The sequence below is a fragment of the Phyllostomus hastatus genome, unplaced genomic scaffold (assembly GCF_019186645.2).
Source record: "Phyllostomus hastatus isolate PE091 unplaced genomic scaffold, TTU_PhHast_1.1 phas_scaffold_345, whole genome shotgun sequence".
Taxonomy (NCBI): Eukaryota; Metazoa; Chordata; class Mammalia; order Chiroptera; family Phyllostomidae; genus Phyllostomus; species Phyllostomus hastatus.
Window position 1 is genome coordinate 2,924,378 of NW_025334024.1, and position 19,390 is coordinate 2,943,767.

General features: G+C 50.7%; 1 protein-coding gene across 1 annotated transcript; it reads right to left on the reverse strand.

Moving 5' to 3' along the window:
• Positions 1–4,413: 4,413 nt before the first annotated feature.
• FOXC2 (forkhead box C2) lies at positions 4,414–7,323 on the reverse strand. The gene has a single exon (XM_045818833.1). It carries the CDS (start codon positions 6,785–6,787, stop codon positions 5,282–5,284), a length of 1,506 nt encoding a protein of 501 aa, XP_045674789.1. The 5' UTR covers positions 6,788–7,323; the 3' UTR covers positions 4,414–5,281.
• Between the last annotated feature and the right edge of the window lie 12,067 nt (positions 7,324–19,390).

The window sequence follows — 19,390 nt, forward strand, 5'->3', positions numbered from 1 at the left end:
GTGAATCCGAACACCTAACAGCGCGTCCCTGCCATGGACTGAGCCCTGTGGGAGCACTGCCACCTTGTGCGTTGGGTTCATTAACCTTCACAGTAGCCCTATTCGATGACCCTCTCATTTTCCAGTTGAGAAATGAACCCAGAGAGAGAGGTAGCATGCCCCAAGTCACAGGAACCCTCAGCTGGCCTGTGCAGAGGGCCTAAGCTGGTGTGTGTGTGTGTGTGTGTGTGTGTGTGTGTACTCAGCTCAGAGAGAAAGGCTCCGCTGAGGAGCCTGCCTGCAAAAATAACACGAAGGCAGAGAGAGCCCAGAGGGGCTGCTGGGAAAGGGAAGGCCCAGGGCCAAGGGCCACTCAGTCATGGTTCAGGGTGGTCTGTCTGGACTCCATGACCTCCCAGCCTGGGTGGGCATAGAGAGAGCACAAAGCTGAACCCCAGGCTCAAGAGACCAGCGACTACCCTCCCAAGGCTCCCCAACTCCGTTCCCTTGAAGGGCCCTGCAATGGCGGCAAGCTCATCAATCTGTCAGCCCATCTCCTTCCCTCCACTTCAGCTTTTCACACCCTCATGGCCCAGGATAAAGCCCCCATGAGCCTGATGCCTGAGAGACACATTCAGGACTCAGATGCTACACCAGCGATGCCCCTCTGTCTCCGCGGCACAGCAGGCATGTTGCAAACGCAAGAGAAAGGCTTGCACAAGTCCAGGCAGTGGCGTCTTCCCAGGCACAGTGGCCGTCCCTGACCGTGGCAGCCCAGCCTTCCGAGTTCCCTGAAACATTCCACCCCCTTCCTCACATGCCAATGTCAAAAAGCAAACATTTCAAACATCTTGGTGCGCTGAGGCCACGCAAGAAAGAGGCAGGAAGGGAATGCTTCTCAAAGTTTGGGAAAGCATTCCAAATATGTGGGGCCAGACAGCAGTCACTGGTGACTCCGACCCGGCGTGTCCTGCTCACCTGGAGTCCAGCACCCCCCCAGCCGCCTCTGGCCTGGCTGGCACCAACACACAAACCCTCTGATTTCTACTTGTCCTTTCCACCATACTGAGAGGCAGGAGCGTACTGACCAGGGATGACCCCCGGAGCATATTCCATGAGACGTCAGGTACTAGCTCCGAGACCCCAGCACATTCTCAAGAAACTTAGTTCTGCGCATTAATCAAAGGTATCTTTCCTTGGTGCCAGTCTCTCTACCCACCTCAAGTTTATGGTTATTAATAAATTCCCATCAGGCTAACCTTGCCCAATACCTTGTCTAGGTTTTTGGATTTGGGGTGGGGAGAGGAGCGAGGAGGCAAGCATTCAGCCACAGGGACTTTTTTTTTCCAAAGGGAACCTGGGAACTCTGCTGTCTGTGCTGAGTGCAGCTCACAAGCCTCTCCCAGGCCCAGAGGTGACCCCCAGGCAGTCTTGGGGTAGAGGGGAGGAGATGGACCCCGAAAGATTTATGAGCCAAGTGCTGAAGTTCCCAGGACCCTGCTGTTTTCTTCCCTCCAATGCTGGATCTTCATTTCTTGCCACCAGGGAGGGGAGAGGGAACCACGGAGGGCCATAGCCCCAGCTATGTTGGGGGCGGGGGAAGTGCTGGGCCGCCTGAAATGCCCTTGCACTCACCTGGTCATGCTACAGATGAGAAGACCCAGGCCAGGGAAGGGAAGCCATTTGTCCGCACAGCAAGATGTAGTCTTCCGATTCCTAGCCCAGTGCTCCAGCAATTCCAGGATGCAAATCGCCACTGATTCGGGTGGTCAGAGGGCAGGCCACTTGAACCAGAGCAGGGAGGTCCAGCCAGCCACAGACCCAAGTCAGGCTTTGGAAGAAAGGTCGGAATGGGCAGCACACCAGCAGTCCTTTCTCCCTGAAAGCGGTGAAGCTGGGGCATCTGTTCGAGCCTTACAAGAAGCAGAGGCTACTCCAGCGGCAGCCTCTCTGGAGCTGGGACTGTTCAGGATGCTCAGGGGCCGCAGCGTCTCTCCAGGCAGCCTGTATCTGTCAGAACTGGACCCTGTTTAAAGACACAGTCCACCCAACTAGGGCCAGTCTGAGAGGCAGGGTTAACTTCGAGGGAAATGGTTTCTGCCATGGTCTTCGGGTTGCTTCTATGTTATTTGCAATATCTATGAGACCTGCAAAACTCTATCTTATTGGGTCAGGAAGGAACATGGTTATCAGACATGGCTTTATGCAAACTGCATCCCAGGAGCCTGCCACGGACTCTCAGGCCCTTCTATCCTGGACCTCCTTTTCCCTTTTCTTGAAAGGCCCCAAGCCTCCTAAGGACCCAGTGGCTGAAGGAAGGGGCAGCAAATGGATCAGAGAAGCAGACAACCCATGCCTGGCACATAGTTTTGCACCCAGGCAGCAGAGGTGCAGGGCCTGAGAAGTCCTGAAAAGCAGCGCAGCTGATGTCTGGACTCCCAGCTGCTCAAGGTGTCGTGCTTCAGGATCTTCCCGCTCCGTGGGGAGCAACAGATGCCTGAGACTGCCGCCAAGCCCTCAGGCCCAAGGCCGGGCTGAGCCAGCTCTGAGCTCAGTGCCCAGCACACTGGCCGGCCTTCTGGCACCGACCCGCACCTACCTTGGCCCCTAGTGTTTCAGACTGAGGGATCTTGAGGTGACGCTACACACCCCAGCCTCCACACTGCCACCTGGATAAAGCCCCAAACACAATCCCCCAAGTTGCCCATGTTCCCAAGGGAAGGGAAGGGCCCCTCGCCGTGGTCTCCACCCAGTTGGGGGAAACCTTCTGGAGCTACCCACTCTGGTGATTGGCCCACACACAGCGGGACTTCTTTAAGAAGCCTTCCGGAAGGTAGAAAACCCAGGGAGGTTTCAGAGGTGGTGCGGGGTCTGTCGCCCGCACTCCATCCCATTTCTCTCTCCTTTATTCTCCATGTGTCTCCCAGAGCTGGCCTGAGTGCCAGAACTTAAGATGAGGGCAACCTTTTTGGGGAGAGACTTTCTGAAACACCTGAGGAAGGAGAAAGTCAGCTAGAATCCTCTCCTCTTCTCCTGCGGCAAACAGCAGAAATGGAACAGGAGCAAAATGAAACCAGCGTGCCAGAACTGGGCAAGGAGCAGGGCTGCCTCTTTCTGCAGCTCACATGTCTCTGTGTGTGTGTCTGTCTCTCTCTGTCGCTGGCTGGTCCAGCTCACCCAACCAGAGCACTGTGGCCTGGAGGCCTGCCGAAGCCCAGTACGGAGCACTGGGGCTCCCCGGTCCTGCGCATTGTGGAAAGGAATAAAATGCAGTCGTTTGTTGTTGTTGTTGTTTCCACATGCCACCTCTGGGGCTACAGATCGAAAGAATCTGTGTCACGCATATGGGGAAATTTACTATGCCCAAACTTCCCCCAGTCTCATCTCAGCACAACACAGAGACATAATGCCACGTTTAAAACAACAATACAGCACCCAGGTTATGTTCCACGCCATTGCATCAGAGAGAATCACCTTTTGGGAAATCATCCTGGCCTGAAATGTTAGGGTGACAAGGAGCTTGTCCCTTGGTGAGGCACAGCTCACATACTGGGGTGGGAAACATTCACCAATTTAGAGCTCTGGCCCCAAAATTCAGACACAACGACCAGCAGGAGAGTTGTAGGTTTCAGCCAGTTAAACAGATAACAAAGCCTTTTTTCCTTGGCCACGTCTCACAAATGTTGTGTTGCTAGTAAAGTAAAAAAGACGAGATATCAAGATTAAAAAGAAAAATAATCTCCCTATTATTTAAAGTTGATAAATTTAGTCCTCAAAGCACTGGAAATTATTTTTGAAGGTCAATGAAGCCTTATGATTTTTCACTGCAATAGGGTAAAGATTTAGACACCCAGTCAAGGAGTAAAGAGATCTGAAACCCACCTCCGATCTGGGCACTACCAGGATGGTCACTGAACGCTGCAGACTCGGTCCCCTCCGGACCTTCACCGGCCCAGTTCGAACTCCCCTCCACAAAGCCATTAGAGTGGGCAGGGAAGTCCGCATTTTAGGAAATCCAGGGGAGGGAGGTCGCCCCTGGGTGGCAGTTAGCTAACAAAAAATATGTTTCCTTCTCCTACTAAATTGGGGATGACTGGACGTGCAGATGGAATGGCACTGTTTGTCTTGACAATCGGCATGTTTTTTTCTGCGTTTAGCAAAATGCATCACAGCAAACGACATTACAGCATGCAGTTGCTCCAGCAGACCGCCGACGGGACGGTTCCTGCACTGCCTCAACCGGGTGCAATTCTGATTTAATTGAAAGCCTTTTGTCACAAACAAGACAATAGGGAGGTGCCCCCATTTCTCTGTGATTTTCTTTATATATACGTCTGTCTACACATTTACCCACCTGCATAAAAAACAATCAAAACAGGTGGATTTGCAGACCCACCTTGTTGCTGCTTTTTTAATGCGAGTACACAAACACACTGTTTTTTGGGCAGAAAAACAACATGGGTTTATTTTAAGGTAAGTACAACAATTAAGGCCACATAAGACAAACACAGGTGAAGTTAAAATTTCTGAAGTTTTTTTTTTTCTTTTAGGAATGCTCAGGGAGAAATCTACTATACAAAACCATCACACTTTTGTAAGTAAAAAGTATCAGATACTTGACTTCTTTGTCAGCCAACAACAACAAAAAATAAATTATTTTCTTGCTTTGTAAAAGACCTACAACTGGGGAAAGAATTATACCTCATAATTGTACAGGAGGAAAACCCCACATAGGTTTTCTGAATTTTCAATTTGACAGAAATGGTTGGGCAAGATGAAAACTATCCAGTGAACTCAACTTTAAATATTATATTAATGGCTCTGAACAACAACAACAAAATAGCCTGATTACAAATCCACACGTTTGTACAGCACGGTTAGAGAGATTTAAAGTCACACACAGCACGTACGAGGTCTATAGAGATCCCCACAAACTTGTGGAGGTCTCTACAGAGAGTCATTGCTGGGTCGCTCTGATATTTGGTCCATAACTTAATTTTGGAAACCCCGAGTGTAGCAGAGAGCACAGCCATCCTGATAGGGGAAGGGGGCTTAAAAATGAATATTCATTTCGTTGGGCTGCGTCCCTTCACGGGGAAGCCCCTTGAGAATCTCAGAAACGGGGCGGCAAATTAAAGTTACCTGCAGCTTCCCAGAGGGCTGAAGCTGGCGCGCGCGCGCTCTGCTCCTGGGTCTGAGAAAAAGCGGGTGGACGCGTTTCGGTTCTTCTTTGCGTCTCTGCAAACCTGAACTGTCCGAGAGGGTCGCGTCTGGGAGACGAAGCCAGAGCGCTGAGAGCCGGTCAGTATTTCGTGCAGTCATAGGAATAGGGGGCGGCATGGCGGTACAGGGACGGCGTGGATCTGTAGGGCAGCTGACAGCTTGCGTTGCCGCTCACCTGGGGTTCCCCAAGGGTCGAGTTCTCAATCCCCAGGCGGTGGGAGTTGAACATCTCCCGGACGTTGGGAAAAGTCTGCTGCTGGGCCGCAAACGTGTGACCGGGGAGGTGGTTCAGGTCCCCGCTGTGGTTAAGATACCAGGAGGCCGCCTGGGCCGCGGCGGCCCCGGGCTGCGGGGCCGACTGGGGCTGGGGAGCCGGCGGAGGTGGCGGCGCCTGTGGGTGGTGGTGGCCGTGATGTTGGTGGTGGTGTCCGGCGGCGGCGAGCGCGCCTTCTTGGCCCGCGGCGAGGTTGAGGGCGCTCAGGGGCGACGTGGGGCCGCTCTGGTGGTCCGAGAGGGCCTCGTCCAGCGCCGGCGGGACGCACATGTGCGCCGGCCGCTCGGCGCCGGTGTACAGGCTCATCGCGCGCATGCTGCATTGGTAGCCCCCGGCCGCCCCGGCCTCCAGGCCCTGAGCGCACGGCTGACCGTAGGCAGCGGGCGGCGCGGCGGCGTAGGGCAGCGCCAGCGGCGGCACCACCAGGCCCGCACGCCCAGCAGCCGGGCTCAGCTCGCCGCCCGGCGGCGACGTTCGCAGCGTCATGATATTCTCCACGCTGAAGCCCGGCAGCCCGTTGGGCGCGCCTGCGTGGTGTTCCGGCAGCGAGCCGTCGGGGGAGCCGGCAGGCGTGGAGGCCGCGCTCCGCGGGCTGCCCTGCAGCGCGCTCTCGGGGCTCAGCGTCTCCACCTTGGTGATGACCGGCAGGGCGGGCGACGCCGCCTCACTCTTGATCACCACCTTCTTCTCGGCCTCCTTGGGGGCGTCCGCTAGGGGGGGCCCAGACGGGGCGCCCTTGGACGTTGCCGGGGGCGGCTCCTTGAGGTGGGCCCGCTCCTCCTTCTCCTTGGGCACGTCCTTCTTCTTGAAGCGCCGCCGGCGCCGCAGGAAGCTGCCGTTCTCGAACATGTTGTAGGAGTCTGGGTCCAGGGTCCAGTAGCTACCCTTGCCAGGTTTCTTGTCGTCGCGGGGCACCTTGACGAAGCACTCGTTGAGCGAGAGGTTGTGGCGGATGCTGTTTTGCCAGCCCTGCTTGTTCTCCCTGTAGAAGGGGAAGCGGTCCATGATGAACTGGTAAATGCCGTTCAGGGTGATCTTCTTTTCGGGCGCGTTCTGGATTGCCATGGTTATGAGCGCTATGTAGCTGTACGGAGGCTTTACCAGGTCTTTGGGCGCCGCAGGCTGGTGGTGGTGGTAAGGCGCATAGGAGCGGCCCATGCCCGCGCCGTACTGCTCCGGGTGGCCCGAGTAGACACCCATAGGGCTGGCCATGCCGCCGTAGCTGCCTGCCGCCCGGTAGTAATTCTGCTCGCTCAAGTAGGGCACCACTCCCAGGGCATTGGGGTCGGACACGGAGTAGCGCGCCTGCATGCTGCGTCCGAGACCGCTCGCCACTGCTTGTTCGCACGGACCGTGAGGAAGGCCCGGAGAGAGCGAGAGAGGGAGAGAAAGAAATGAGAGAGAGAGAGAGAGAGAGAGAGAGAGAGAGAGAGAGAGAGAGAGAGAGAGAGAAGGCAGTAGCGGGAGTGGGGGAGCCTCCGGTGCCTGAAAGCCTTGGGCGAGGTGGAGGAGCACCCGGCGCCCGGCGCCCGTCTTCGGACGGAGAAGGGGCGCTCGTTTTCAGCGAACCGGGCGGATCAGCATCCTGGAGGGCGCGCCCTGGGCGAGCGCAGCGCCGGCCCCTGCTCGCTAGCTAGCTCTCAGGACCCGGCGGGTGGCAGCCCGGGCGGCGGCTGGGGACGCGGCGGAGCCGCCACGCGCGCGGTGGACCAAGGCTGGCCCCTGGTCCGTTCCAGGAGGGGGAAGGCGGCTCTCCAAGCGACCCAGCAAATCGGTAGCCCTGAGGGTCAGCGAGCCGGGGTCCAGACTGGTTGCCCTGCCGAGCCCGGAAAAAGAAGCAAAGTCCCTTTTAGGGATTGGGAAAAGTTTCAAAAGTCGTCTTGCTGAAAGCGAGTTTTTACTTTTCACCGGCCACGCCCCCTCCGAGAACTTTGGACCAATAACTCGGCAGCTGTGGGGAGTTTGCAGCCAATCAGGGCGAGGAGCGCCGAATCCGTCGGCTCTAAGACCCAGACGCTGAGAGCCAGACTTCAACGCAGCTCTGTCTAAACTTGAAAAGATTTTTTCAAGAAAAGTTATATCTTATTAAATTTTATTTTATTATCACATTTTGTTTAGTGGGCCCACGTGCCGAGAACAAAAAGCAGCCACTCTCCTTTGCAAAAAAGTGAGTTTGAAATATAAAAGCGAATTAATTAATGTAGTCAAATATCCCTCTCCCCGAAGACCTTGTAAGTAGCAAAGACCCTGGGACTATTTTTCTTATTAATGAGTGATGAGGCGAATAATTAGATTTCCTAATTGTCGGGGCCCAGGTGTAATGGATTCAAAGCAAACGTGCTGGATTGGCAAAGAGGGGCCTCCCCTGGATGTTGTTATTATTTAAGCAAATAATTAATAATCAACAGGGAATTTCCAGGTTCAGGGCCGTCAGGAATAACCTATGAAGGTTTTAGGGGTAAATTGCAGAAATGGAATGCCCCTCACCCCTACCTGTGGAGGCTCGCCGCAATGTCTATGGGGGATAGGCGGAGCAGCGGAAAGGAGCAATGTCTTGAGAATTTAATCCTCTAAATTCTCCGTGGATTCGGTAAATCACCCGCGTCATGGTGGACAGTTTTGCGGAATTTAGGAGAGACAGTTAAAGAACTCCTCTCAGTGCCCCCTTTCCCTTCCCGTGTCGACGCCCGCAGCCCACGGACTCCAGCTTCGCCGCGGCCGTTCCCCCGCATGAGAAATTCCCTGTGACCAGCTGAGTCCCGCGCTCCCCAAAGCCGGGAACAATGCAGCAAGCCCGGGCCGGGGCAGAGCCAGGCTCCTCTGCCCGAGCGGAGAAACCCAGAAACCCGGCGACTTTCCACGGGATTTGGCCCCACGGCGCGCGTCCCTAGCGCAGGCTCCCGACCTCGGCGGGCGCCCGGAGCACCGACCTGGGTGCAGCCCCTCTGCACTTTGCAACCGGCACAGCCCCCTCGGGCTTCTCCGAGCTGACTTTTTATGTTGCAGTTGTGTTCGGGTGGTTGCTGTTCGATAGGTGATTTGGGCACCGGGCTCCGCAGTAGTAGGACGCGGAACGCGATTGCCAACGGCTACGACACCCCCAGAGATGCTGTTATTCGGGATACGGACTTGGAGAGACTCGGGGTCCTCACACTTCTAAACGTTCTTCTCTCTAGGAATCTCGGGAAGTTTGTTTATTTGTGGATTGAATACTTATTTTCCTCGAATAATCGGACCCCCTCTGCCCGCTTCCCCTGAAGGGGCGGGACCCCCATAAGAAGAACTAAAAGCTGATCAAAATTCTTCTGGAAGCTGTCCATCCGGTTGGGTAAGAAAGAAGACCCCATAAAACTTGTTTCAGGTTTCTTTTTCCTCCCCTCCTAACTCTTGTTAGATTCCCAAGAAAAGGGTGAGAGACTCCAGCGTCACTTGCAGCTTTCGGGAGGTGGACAGGAGGTACGGAGGACGTCTCACTCATTTCCAATGAAAGAACAAAAGGAAAAAGACTTGTATACATGATCTACGAATGATAGTATCTCATGATAAATTCAGAATCAAAGAGAAAGTACAAAACAGGTTCCTCTTACCTCAAATATTCTACTTCTGAAATATTATTTTTTTTATGGCTGTTCTGAGTTCTTTTTCTAACTTGACTTTCTTTTTGCAACGAAGTAAAATAAAACTACCTTAGCTCACAGGTGAATGGTTTGAACATTCTCTCCCCCCCACACACACACAACTCCCACTACGACTTTATTATTTTTAATACCTCTAGTACATTCATTACATCTTAAAAAAAAAAACCTCTGGCAAAAACTGCCTTTCTCCTGGAGTGTGTGACAGGCACTCTTGAGTTCTTCTTACACTTTTACTGGAAATGCAAGCTATTGATCAAGAAATAATCCTCAGTCTGTAGGTTTCTCAAAGAAATATTATTTACTCTGCTTTTACGAGGTGCTTTAAAAAGAAAAAAAAAAGGCTTTATCACTGAGCAGGCTAAAACCCAAAATAGCTAAGGACCATGGAAAATAAATTCAAAAAGATCAGTTTCTGCCTGAGTTGGCATTTACAAGGGTGCCCAAGTTTAAACCAATGTCATCTGAAAAGAACTAGGTTGAGTTGCCACAATCAGTACCCCCCTCAACTAAGTGGGGGTTGGAGGCCAGAAACCTTATAATCAAGACAGAAAAGGTGAGAGAGACATTTTCCTTTTCCCCTGGAATTAGGTTTCTTCTCCACTCAGTAGAACTCCAGGAGAAATGTTTGTTCAGGCTATTAAAACAACACCTTTCACACACCTGGACTTTGCAAAAACCATATTTCCAGTCTTTTCTTTAACCTCCCAGGGTATTTTGGAAAGGGGGTTGCTAATTTCTTTCTTATTTCTTCCTTTCCTGACCTGGTTGTCAGTGAGCCGAAAGTGGAATCGGGCCCCAGAGGGGCCTGTGTGTTTCTAGAATAATAAGCGATGATTAAGGCAAAAGATATCCAAGTCACCTCCCCCGCCCCCCTACCACCACCACCACCACCATCACCACCACAGACCGCATTGCACGTCTCCTGGGCGCCACCAGCCCCTCCACCTGGAGGTAGCTCCCATCGACCTGGGGTTTGGGCACCACCTTAAGGCCACCAGAGAAACTACTCTTTAAGAGAAAGATCAGACCATTCTGGTTACAATGAAGGTGCTGACACCTTATGGATACGACTTAGCATTGCAGGGCAGGAATAAAGCCTCCGCAATCCGTGAAAGTAAATAAACTGTGCAGTGCGGTGTGTCGTTTAAAAACAAGACATTTTCCACAGCTTTGCAATGTGTCAAGAACATGATCTATTGGAAAACAGACATGCCTTTGAAATTTCCAGTGGAGTGAGAAATTCTCTCGAGGTAGATTCTCTCTGGTTTTAGGCAAATAAATCTGTGCCTCTTAGGTGGCTAGAAGTCTGGGTATTATTATATTGTTGTTGTTGTTGTTGTTGTTGTTGTTGAACAAATTGCTCCTCCATGTCGTCCCAGGGCATCTGTCTTTCTGCAGTGCATGTGGGATGAGTTTCGGGGAATTCATCAGAGAAAAATGCTTGTACTACTCGTGTATGTAGCATTGGCTTTAACTAGAGGAAGGTTTTTGAATGTGTCTGCAGCCGCGTCTGCTTTTGAGGCACAACGGAACTGAAAGAGGGGCCATCCTTTCGGATGTTTGTATCTTTTGCCTCGATATCCTATTTCCAGTACTTTTGACTCGATATCCTTCAAACGGTTCCCGTCTGGACTCACGAGATATCCCAGGTTTCAGGGAAAGGGACTGGGATGACGAGCAGTGCCAGGCTTCCACAAGCCACATGCGGTCTGGTGGACCCTTGGGTTAAACAGAGTCAATGCTGCTTCTTAAAGTTCCACCGCAATGCAGCTCCTAGCAATCCTCTTTTTCCAGGACAAAAAGGGTGTCCCTGGTGAAAACTATCTGAGCCCATTTTACTGAGCATGACTGTCCCAGGGAGTCACCATGATACGGCACCTTTCACAAAGGGGGGTGTCATGAACTAGGAAATAACAGGCGTTAGGACTATCCTTGGTTAAAAGATTAAAGAAACTTCACAATTAAATGCAATATTTGATCCCAGATGGATAATATTGTGTTTTATTTTATCTTATTTTTGTTGTATTTTATTGCTTTTGCTACTACAGTTGTCCTGCTTTCTCTCCCTTTGCCTCTCTCCACCCAGCCCCACCCCAGCCCTGGCTCAGGCAGTCCCCACATCACTGACCGTGCCCGTGGGCTGCTCACACACGTAGTTTGGCTAATCCCTTCCTCCTCTTTCACTCAATTCCCGCCCCCCCTCCCAGATGGAGAACATTAAAAAGCGAATAAAGGGCAGGTTTGAGAGTACCTGGGGAAATTTGAAAATGGAGTATATATTAGATCATAATTCTGTACCAAGGTTAAAATTCTTGAGTGTGATGATCACATGGGGCCAAGGAAGAACACGTTCTTGTTTTTAAAAAGTATGTGTGAACTGCTTCGGACTGACAGTCATCATCTCTGCCACTTCAACACGATTTGACCGAATGTGGGGCAGAGGGGGGCTGAAGGGAGGAGGAAGAGGAAGGGGTCAAAAACACAGTCAAATGAGAACGGTTGTTGACTATGTATGTAGGTTTTTGCTGGGTACAGTTCTTGCCATTTTTTCTGTAGGTTAAACATTTTCAAAATTAAAAAAAATATTCAGAGAAAAACACCTTTGCCGCTGTGAAAATTAAAAAAGGGATATGACACAAAGCAAACATCTCTCTATGGAGGAAGTTGCAGACCCTAACGTGGGGACCCAACTTGGCCCCAGTGTCCCCCTCTCCTTGTGTTCTGGAAATTTCTGAAAAAAGCAGTGGACTTATTGTGTTAAGTTGTGGTTGTTAAAGAAAAAAGAAACTGATTCTCTTGAAAACTTATCTGCCTTATAATTCAAACATTACCACAATTAATACAATCAAAGATGCAAGAAATCCGAGAGTACTGTAGGTGTTTTCGAAACAGAATATTGATAATATGTGTGTTTCTTTTTCTCACTTTTTTAAAATTTATTTTAATCATTGTTCAAGTACAGTTTTCTGTCCTTTACTCCCATCCCAGCCCACCCACCCATCCCTCCCCACCCACTGTTTCTTCTTAAAGAGAGTTAATGACAGGCTTCTCTGTGCTGCCCATTTCATGTGAGTCCTATATAGTTGCCTTTAGCTATATTGCTATGTAACCATGGTGTATCAGTCAGTCAGTCAAGGCTGGTAGATGCACAGTAACAAACACCCCAAGTCTCAGTGACTTAATCTTGAGCCAACCCCAGCTCAGAGGGGGCTCTGCTCATCAAAATCACTCAGGATCCTGAGAATGTTCAAAGTTGCCTCTCCTGTTACCTGGGCAGGGACAAATGAGGGAGATTCTGCCCTGGGATTTTTGTTCCAGCCCACCAGTGACACGTGTCACTTCCATTCACAACTCTTTGGCCAGAGATGGACATATGGGCCCAACACACCAGAGGACAGGAAGTCTCCCCTTGCCCAGGCACACAGGGCTGGCTGACATTGGTTTAGCAGCCTTATGTCTGCCACACATGCCCCAGGCGGGTAGTGGCTCTGCCTTGGTTCCCTCTGCAGTCCCAGTGCCTCGCATAACACCATGGCACACAGTAGGCGTACAAGAAGCATGTAGCAAGTGAATGGGTGACTTTTCCAAGACTGCTTCCCTAATGTATGAGAAAATGCTATGTGTGCATACCGGGTGTCAAGCCCTGTGCTAGATGCTCTGTCTGTGACAGCTCATTTAACCTCCTTTTGGGGGTATACACCATGAACATCACTGCTTAACGGGTGAGAAAACTGAGGTCCAGAGATCTGGAATAACTAATTCAAGTGTTGCAGCTACCAAGTGATGGAATCAGGATCTTTTAATCCATTCCTTTGCTGTCTCTTTGAAATTAGTTAAGGTCTGGGCCTTGGAAATTAGAGAGGACTTAAAAAGTTAAAATAGAAACTTCTACATAAATAAAAAGTCTGTACGGAAACATACCTATATATAATTTTCTGACTATATATACACAGTCAGTAGTGTATGCATGAAGGCATGACTTCTGAATGCACATGACTCAGTGCCTGTGAAACACCAACTTCACACCCTGTAATTAACCCTGTCGGGTCCGTGACTCATTGTCAGAGCCCATGAAGCAGGCTTCCCCCAGGAGGTGCAGACAGACAGGGCTTAGATTGTTGGATAAGGGCAGGGAGAGAAAGAGGTAAGGAGATGACTTGTGTTTCCCCAAACTAACAGCTTGTGGGGTGGGTGCTCTGAGCCCCAGGGAATACTAGACTTGGATCGCAACCAGGGGGCAGCTTTGGCCGGTGCCTCAAGGTGACTGCTGGGACTCAGGGTGGTGATAACCGGAGAGGCTCCAGAGGGACCCTCAAGGACAGAATGAAGTCAGCAGCACAGAGTGGCTCCTGGGATCAGAACTTGGCTGGCACTGGCGGCTCTTCACCTTCAGGAACCGCAAGAAAGCCAGGAGTATTCTCCCACCACGTGGGTGCACTGCACTGCCTGGGCCCTCCGCAGGGCCTCTGCAAGTGCTGCTGTGCCCTTAGTCCAGGGCCCTCAGCCCCTGACTGCATTGCCACCTCCTCTGAGGCCTCTCCCAACCATCTGTGCACTTCTCCTCCCTCCCTTACACACCCCTCATCCTGATTAATTTCTGCCCTGTCCGACACAGTCCTGCCCGTCCCTCTGTTTGTCGCCTGCCCCCCACCCTGCCCCTGCCACCCTCACCAGGACACCAGCAGCAGGAAGGCAGACTGGGACCTGGTCTGCCTTATGCACCCCACGGCACCCGGCGCCCAGCACCCAGTGCTCTGCTCAGCATGGACTCTGTGCTTGGAAATTCCAAACTGAACAAACAGATGTCACCTGGGGGTTTCAGAGACACCCCTCCCTCCCGCCATAACCACAGGCAGGGGCCGCTATTTAGCGGTTCAAACCCAGAATTCAAGTCAAACGTGCATGGACACTTATTTTAGGCAGAGGCTGCCTGAGGACTGGGCGGGCACTGTCCAGTGCTCCCTGGCCCCCACACTGTGGCAGGCACCAGGCTGTCCTCGAAGGGACTCACAGGCTGAAACTTTAACTTTAGCAAACACACGAAGAGTCCTCACTGCGTTGCAGGCACTGTTCTCACAGTCAGCGTCAATCCTCTCCATCAGCGAGAGGCAGATGCCAGTAGGCTGTCACCCTGCCCTACGGATGAAGGAAGCGGAGCACAGAGACCTCCAGTCACTTGCCCAGACTCAGTGCTGGCCGCAGACCTGGGAGCTGGGCTTGCTGTCCCTTCTGTGGCCCTCCTGCCCAGAGGGAGGGGCAGGCCTGAGCAAACTAATATTCTAAAAGGGGAAAGAGGACTCAGGAGAGCTTCTTGGAGATGTGGGCAGTCAAACTGGGCCTTGAGACCTGCATAAGGAAAACTTCACACTCAGATGGACAGCTTTTTCCTTAACACTGGAAGGTGTCAGATTTATCGAATTAAAATACAGATGCCCACACTGTTGACATGGGATATAAATACACTAAAAAAACATTGTTTATCTGAAATCCAAATTTAATGGGGATTTTGTATTTCATCTGGCAAACCTGACCTTGGGGAAAAAGAAGTTCTTTAAACACCTTTTTGGTTATGAGCTTATTAGACAGTCTACATCTATTAAGTGTTAGATGCAGCTCCAAACAGCTATGCAGCATTCAAGTTCACAGTGAAGGGGGCCCACAGGAGGAAATCTCCTCTCCGCCCCGCCATTGCGCAGCGCTAGACGCAGGAGACACAACGATGGCTGGCAGCTTGAAATAGGGAAGAAATGATACTGATTTTATTTACTTATTTTTAAAGATTATATTTATTTATTTTTAGAGGGAGGGGAGAGAGGGAGAGAAACACCAGCCTGTGAGAGAAACACTGATTGGCAGCCTCCAACCGGAGACTTGGCCCACAACCCAGGCACGTGCCCGACAGGGAACCAAACTGCTATGCTACCCTTGGGTCCATAGGTTGACGCCCAACTCGCTGAGCCACACCAGTCAGGGGTCTGTGAGCATGAGTGCCATACATTAATTACATGGCTAAAAATCCGATAGCACCAAAGAGTTAAAATGAAAAGAGCATCTTCTTGCCACTCCCCTCCCCCAACTCTGAGACCATTAACTTCTGTCTCTGTTTCCTCTGGCAGTTACCAATGTTTCTGGAAAAAAAATAGACTCTGTTGCTATTTCTTTTCTTGGTGATGATCTCTATGATCCTGTGCCTCCCCGCTCTGTGTTTAAAGATGGTAATAAGTTTACTTAGAAGAAATTGGCTGGTTCCTGTGTGCGGGGTGGGGTGGCAATTGAAAACATGACCCACACGGTTCCCGGTTATCCCTGCTGCAAAGTGTGTATGCTTTAAATTAGCATTTGGGTTCACCTGAGGATGCCAGAGCCCTCCCTCCGCCCCTGCACAGCTTCCCAGAGAGACTTTTTTCAGTTCCTCTGCAGGTTCCTTGTATGCCTTTAAGTAACGCCTCTTCGCTTTCACTGCTTCTTCCATCAACTTTGACGTTTGTTGACTCCCAGCTTTGTTAGAGGAGTTTGTCTGTTCCCTACCCTTCCTCCTGAGAGTTCCCAGGCCAATTTGGGGTGAGATTTTTGGCCTGTGAAAACAATGGTGGGGGAGGGGCAGGCATTTCCGTGATGGAAAAAATATGAACAGAACCTGGTCGCAGGAGAAAGCCAGGGCTGAGCTGATAGGGGTGTATTGTCGTTGGGCTGAGAGCTGAGGCTTGGATTGTCCAGTTGAAAAGTTTGTGTTCTGCCAGGTGGAGGCAGTGGGGAGCCACAAGGTCACAGCTGGATGTACAGGTGGAATTCAGGTGTGCAGAGGGCAAGAAAGGGAAAGCGGAAGAGGAGCAGGAGGGAAGAGCAGAAAAAGAGGAGGGAGAGGAGGAGAGGGAGAGAGGGAGGAAGATGAGGAAGAGGAGGTGGAGAAGGAATCGGAGGAAGAGGCGAACTCAGGGAGGGGACAGAATGGGGAGGCAGGAGGCTGTTGTGGTCTGGGCATGGTGAGTGACATCTGGCCTGGGTGGTAGCCATGGGAAGGGCAGAGTATCACTGTGACACTGTGGGCATCCTTGTCTTGCCAAAGTACAATCTCCTGTGAAATGCCAGGTGCTGGTGATCAGGCCTCACCTGATCCCCAGGATGGGACAGGGCACATAGCTCAGAGCAGAGCCAGTGACAAAGGAATGTCTGAAGGTGGAAAGGTAACTTCTAGCTTCTCAGGAGGCAGCCTTGGCTGTTACTAGAATTATTCACTTATTTTCCTTTTGTTTTTAGCGCTTGGGGTGTGTGTGTGAATATGGTGCAGGTAGACATCAGAGAGCTCAAAGCTGAATGTGACACTCAATGTGTTAAGCCCATATCTGTGACATGTAGGGGACTGGAAGGGCAGATTCCAGAAGCATACCACGGAGAGATTTAGCAATCAGTGCCCCAGCACCTTGGGTGAATCACTGGGCCTCCCTTCCCCTGTCGATCTAACAGGATTGTTATGGAACAATGAAAGCGAACGTCTTTAGTGTGCTCGCTGAGGGCTGGGCAGGCATGGTGGCCTGGACTGCGAGTGTAGCAGCCCACCCCATCCTCCACACTTCACAGAAAACTGCTGATGCTCAGAAAGGTGGCGTTAACTATCCAAAGTCACACAGCACTCCATGGCCCAGCTTTTCACCCACTTACCGTTTTCACTGTATTTCTTCTAGACAGGTTCTAAAGCACTTGTAAGAAAATGCCTATGACAAGCTTCAGAATCCTCAAGTGATCTTGCACACGAATGTTTATAGCAGCTTTATTCATAATTGCCAAAACCAGAAGCAACCAAGATACCCTATAGTAGGTGAGCAGGTAAATAAACTGTGGCACATCCAACCAATGGAAAAGTATTTGGCACTGAAAAGGCACGGGCTATTAACCCATGAAAACACATGCAGGAACCGTAAAGGCCTATTACGAAGTGAAATAAGCCATGTGAAAAGGCTGCCTGCTGTGTGATTTCAGTTCTGTGACATTCGGGAAAAGGCAACACTATGGCAACAGGAAGATCAGTGTTTGTCAGGGGTTAGAGGGAGGGAAGGGTGAACAGGTAGAACACACAGGGTTTTCAGGGCAGTGAAACTACTCTGTGTGATCCTGTAAGGATGGATATGTGCCGTTATACGTCTGTCCAGTCCACACAGTGTGCACTGCCAAGAGTGAAGGCTCATGCAAATGGCGGACTTTGGTTGTGTCTGAGCTGGGGCTACCATAACAAAACTGCCATAGACTGGGTGACTTCAACAACATTTATTTAATGTTGTTCACAGGTTTTGAGGCATGGAAGTTCAAGATCAATATGAGGGCCCTCTTCCGAGATCACACACACAGCCCTCTCACTGTGTCCTCAAAGGTGGTAGGAGATAGGAAGCTCTGTGGAGTCCCTTCAGTAAAGGCTGTGTGTCTTGCCCCAATCCACCCCGCCGCAGGCCCCACACCTAACACCATCACACTGGGAATTAGGCTTCAGCATAGAAATCTGGGGGCACACAAGCCTTCAGTCTCTTGTGACACCAATGTATCAATGTACGTTCGTCCATGTCAATAGTACCACCGTGCTGGGGGATGTGGATAGCAGGAGAGGTTGTGTTTGGAGGAACAAGGGTGTATGGGAACTCTGTACCCCCTTCTAAAGTTTGCTATGAACCTAAAATGGCTCTAAACAATAAAGTCTATTTTAAAAAATTGTCAAGTGACCAAATGCAAGCTTACATATATGATCATGTTTGAAGCATTTGGGTTAAAGTTTTAGAATACTTTTTTACAAGAGAGCCAGCTCATTTCTTCTAAGGCATCTCTTTTAAAATTATTTATTCTTTTACGTGCCAGAATTTGGGGACACTTGTAACATGGAAATCTGGTGTAAAAGAGCTACATGGAATGTCCTTTCCTCTAGCACCTCGCTTTGTGAAATTGCCATTGGGGGAGATTGATTACGTTACCATCAGGGGGATGTACCAGCCCAGCCACCTGAGGGACTTGGGCTGTTGGCTCCAAGCCTGGTCTCTGCTCTGAGCACAACTGGCTAGTATTGAGTCTTGCACATTGCTACTGCTGGGGCCAGACCATCTTGCATAAAATACTTCCCAAAGATCCACTGCATTTTCCTGAAAGTAGGAAAGGATACCCAACCTCTCTGACAGATTTGATTTTGTAACCTATTGTACTCCTTTTGCAAGCCTGGTAGAAGACATGGCCACTTTCATGTAGCATTAAGGCCTGTTAATGTCCTTATATATTAATGCTATGGGTACCACCTAGGAGTCCAGAGTTGTGATCAGGAACCACAGATTTGCAGTAACCACAGCAAAGGTTACACCATGCTCTGTCCCTTCCCATTTGGGCATCTTTGGACAAGGTTCTTCAACATCTTGAGTCTCTGTTTCCTCCTCTCTATAATGCCAGTCACAGTTGTCGCCTAGGGTTGTTGAGGGGGTCATATTTAGATATGACCTCTATGGCACTTAGCCCAGAGCCTGGCACATTAGTAGCATCGTTCATTACTGTTATGTTCTCTCTGATGAAAGTAAAGGGCATGGGATCAGTTCTGTGAGACCTTGAGTAAGTCGCTGGAACATCCAGAAACTCACTTTGCATATCTGTAAAATGAATATTAAAATGCTTTGTCTATTCACGAGTTTGTTGTGAGGATTGTATGAAATACTGGATACATCATTTTGAAAAGCAGGTATACTTCTTGAGTACTTACGATGAGCTATGCATGTCGTTGCTAAGGCTATGCACTCTCTCACCAGGAGTGGGTACTATTGGCTTGGTTTCCCCCCACCTCTGTTTGAAGGGAAAGGGTTATCTCCCTAATACACGAATGCAAGGACAAACTAACCTTCCTCATCTTTTCAGCTAGATTGCAGGCAGTGAGGTCATGGACCTGGTTGTCCATTCAGCCCCATCTCTTCCAACGGCCCTTGGATCGACTCATCCTGTGTGTTGAATGAATGAGAGTACAAATGAGTGAATGATGTATACGAGCAAACGCAGGCTGCCACGTTTTTTCAATCTCCAGGAGATCCAGAGGCCACGATAATATCTAAGGGATGTGGGCCCAAAGTGTGGCTGGCTCACAGCCCGCTTACAACTCACCCGGCGGCTGGGGTGCATCTAACCCCAGACCCAGTGAATTCCACCCCATCAGCCTGCCAGCAATGGTCTGCAGCTCTCAGAGCAGAGGAATCTCATTCTGGAGGAGCAATCAAGGCGGCTTCCAGCAGGAGGCAGCCTCTGGGGATTAAGAGGCAGGGTGTGT

What these genes read in the sequence shown, in the direction of transcription:
- FOXC2 (XM_045818833.1), bottom strand. Translation starts at nt 6,787, where the DNA reads ATGCAGGCGCGCTACTCCGTGTCCGACCCCAATGCCCTGGGAGTGGTG.